General features: G+C 33.2%; 1 protein-coding gene across 1 annotated transcript; it reads left to right on the top strand.

Moving 5' to 3' along the window:
- The first annotated feature begins 628 nt into the window (after nucleotides 1-628).
- Nucleotides 629-1,634, top strand: LOC103501571 (transcription repressor OFP8-like). The gene has a single exon (XM_008465180.3). The coding sequence runs from the start codon at nucleotides 717-719 to the stop codon at nucleotides 1,512-1,514; it is 798 nt and encodes a 265-aa protein (XP_008463402.1). The 5' UTR covers nucleotides 629-716; the 3' UTR covers nucleotides 1,515-1,634.
- Nucleotides 1,635-3,318: the final 1,684 nt, after the last annotated feature.

Genomic DNA, 3,318 nt, shown 5'->3' with positions numbered 1-3,318 from the left:
ATTGATATGTATAGTTTATATTTTCACGTCAAATTCAGACTCTCGTATATCACTACTTGTTATACTTAAAACAAATCTATGCTTAATCTCAACTATTTAATTAATTTAGGTTGTTACATATTATTTTACAACTACCAAATAATTAATTATACTTTATTTTATATTTAAAGAAAAAAATGAAACAAATTTATAGCATTTAGTTAAAAAGATATTCTAAAATAATGTAATTCTAATTCAGCATTTTAAAATGTAAAGTATTGTTAAATATATGATAAGTAAAGAGAGAACGGAAAAGTGATTAACAAAATAATAATTGGAAACTTGATTACATATCATTGAACTTTGCTGCTAACCATGAAAGATCTAATAATTCCTTTTTTTTTTTTTTTTTTTTTTAATTTCTTGGGAAGATGACAAATAAGAAATGGTAAAAGAGTAATAATGGGAACACCCAAAAGCCTTTTGTATGTAGCAAGTTTTATAAAAAGGAAAAAGAAAAAGAAAAAAAAAAAAAAAAAAAAAAAAAAAAAATCTTTCCTTTGAAGTCTTTGTTTTATTTTTAAATATTTATTTTCACAAACGGAATTTTATTTAAATAAGCATTCCCCACTTTTGGTTTGTCATGCATTTCTCACTTCTCTCTGCCATTTCCATTTCTCCCTTTTCTCCTTCTTCTTCCTCCTCTCTTTCTTTCTTTCTCTTTCTCCTTCTCTCCAATGGACACACGTTTCAAGCTCCGTCTCTCTCGTGTCTTCCAATCCTCTTTCGCCTCTTGCCGTTCCCGTAATCTCTCCGATATCCTCCATAAAGCCGTCTTCATTCCCTCCTCCTCCGACGATGCCAGTTTCCGCAAGATCTCACCCTCCGAAACCTCTTCCGATTTCCTTCTCCCCCGCCGCAAAATCTCCCGCCGCTTCCCTCTCTCCCCTTTACCCTCTGCAATTTCCGGTGGCCGTACTTGCCCTCCGACTTCCCCGATCTCCCCCTCAAAACCCATCTCCGAGAAAATGACAACCTCAACGAAGAAGAAGAACAAACATAAGAAACAAAGGAAACAGAGGAAACAGAGTAAGAGGGAGATTCCGTTCAGCCTCTTTAGTTCATCGAATTTCGGTGGTACATGGTGGTACAGTAGCGAGGATGAAGACGACGATGATGAAACGGACACCCTCTTCTCTTCGAAATCGCGTTCTTCTGATTCGTCGGCATCTCACCGACGACAGAAGTCACGGCGGAGAAGAGGAGGTCGGAGCCGGGGGTCTGAAATGGGAGTTTTGCCGTTGAAAGGGAAAGTGAAAGATAGTTTTGCAGTGGTGAAGAAATCGAGCGATCCGTATAATGATTTTAGAATGTCAATGTTGGAGATGATTGTTGAGAAACAGATATTTTCAGCTAAAGATCTTGAACAACTCTTGCAATGTTTTCTCTCTTTGAATTCTCATCATCACCATAATGTGATTCTTGAGGTGTTCACTGAGATTTGGGAAGCTCTGTTTTCAGATTGGGGATCTTGATGAATCATGGATCGATCATGAACAAACAAAACCTATATCCCCTTTGTTTATTTATTTATTTTTCTCTTATTTTGTTTGTAAGATTAGTAAATTAATTAATATCTAACTCACTTCTATTGCTTATTTAAGGAAATAATCAAATTCTATTTTCTGGGTTTTGCATTAATTAATGTGGGTCTCCATCAAAGTGAAAAGACAGAAAAGAGTTTTTGGTTCTGAGAAGGAAGATTTTTGCAGATGAAGCTTTTGAAAAATGGAGTTTTTGGAGGGAAGAATAAAAAGATAGAGACTTGCAGTAATACCCCTTTTGGGTACAGGCTTTTTTTTTTTCCCTTCTTTAAAGTGGTAACTTAACTTCACAAATACACACACACACACACATATATATTTTAAGACTTGTCAAAACAAAAGGGGGGGGGGGGGGGGGGGTTGAAAGGATGGAAAAGCCAATGGCTAAAACAAATAAAAAGACATAAAGTTGTCCAGGTTTCTATGAGTTGTTAACATTTGTATTGTATTTTCAATCTCACAAAAAAAGAATACCAATTGAGAAAAATGTCAATCAAGAAACAAACATCACTTATATTGAAAATAGTGTCCAATTTTGGTTTGTTCTTCACAACAACCATTCATTGTGTTTGCCACTCTCATGCATTCTATACTCATTTGAATTTTCATTTCAATACTGGAAACAAAAAAAATCTTCATGTAAAATAGATCCGTGGGGATCTTCATTTCAAAACACACAAAAAAGGGAAAAAAAAAAAAACAAAACAACTATAGGGAACAAACCTAATATCAAATCAAACTATATAATAATAAAAAAATACTTATCTTATGTGTCACACTACATAGTAAATCGAACTACATCTAATAATGATAATGATAGACATAACATGTCCTTACGTTTGACTTAAAAACAGATGAGAGTTGTGAGAATTAGATAGATGAGGTTAATGGATAAGAATATATACAAAAATCAAAGGTTTAAAAAATGATAAATCTAAATGCAATTTGGCATACATATAGAGAGGACAAAAGCCCAATCATGTTTTTGGTTTTGCATATAATTTATTTGGATATCATTTTATTGTATTGTTGGTAAATACGTACTGAAGCCAAAACCCACAAGCTGTTTTTATTTTCCAAACAAAAACACAAAAGGGTTTTGTTTGTGTATACCCAACAAACACTCACAAGAAACATTGAACTCTTTAGAAAAGCCAAGGTCAGCAACAACAGAACATAATTAATTTTTGATTTGTTTAAGTAATTTATACATTATTATTCTAAAAGTTGATTTGATGTCTCCTGTCTAGGAAAAGGGTGTTGATAAGAAAAAAGAAAAAAGGTTTAGGAATATTTATAAAGTATGCAGTCAGAAATGGGTTAATTAGCATAAATGAATATATATAAAAGGTAGCTGTGGAAAGAAGGGATGATCACATGGTGGTGATCTCAAGTAAGTAAACTTTAGTTAATTGGTTACTTAAAAAAGGAGGGTAAAAAGTAAAGGGTAATGGGAATTGGGTAAAAGAATAGGGGCAAAAGGGTAGAATTTGAAGTGGGTAAATAGGCTTAGCATGGAAATTGAAGGGTCAATGTCAAGAAGAGCAAAGACAAAGTGTGGGTTACAAACTTACATTGTAAAAAAAAAAAAAAAAAAAAAAAAAAAAAAAAAAAAGAGAGAGAGAGAGTGTGCATTGGGTTTTCTTCGCTTCTTCCTTGGAGACATTATTTAATCTGACTATACCATTCCATGCGGATTTTAGAAACATATATCATACTTTTGTAGTTATTATTC

This window comes from Cucumis melo, chromosome 2 (genome assembly GCF_025177605.1).
Source record: "Cucumis melo cultivar AY chromosome 2, USDA_Cmelo_AY_1.0, whole genome shotgun sequence".
Lineage (NCBI taxonomy): Eukaryota > Viridiplantae > Streptophyta > Magnoliopsida > Cucurbitales > Cucurbitaceae > Cucumis > Cucumis melo.
The sequence above is the reverse complement of the archived record's forward strand: the minus strand, read 5'-3'. Positions and strand labels throughout refer to the sequence as shown.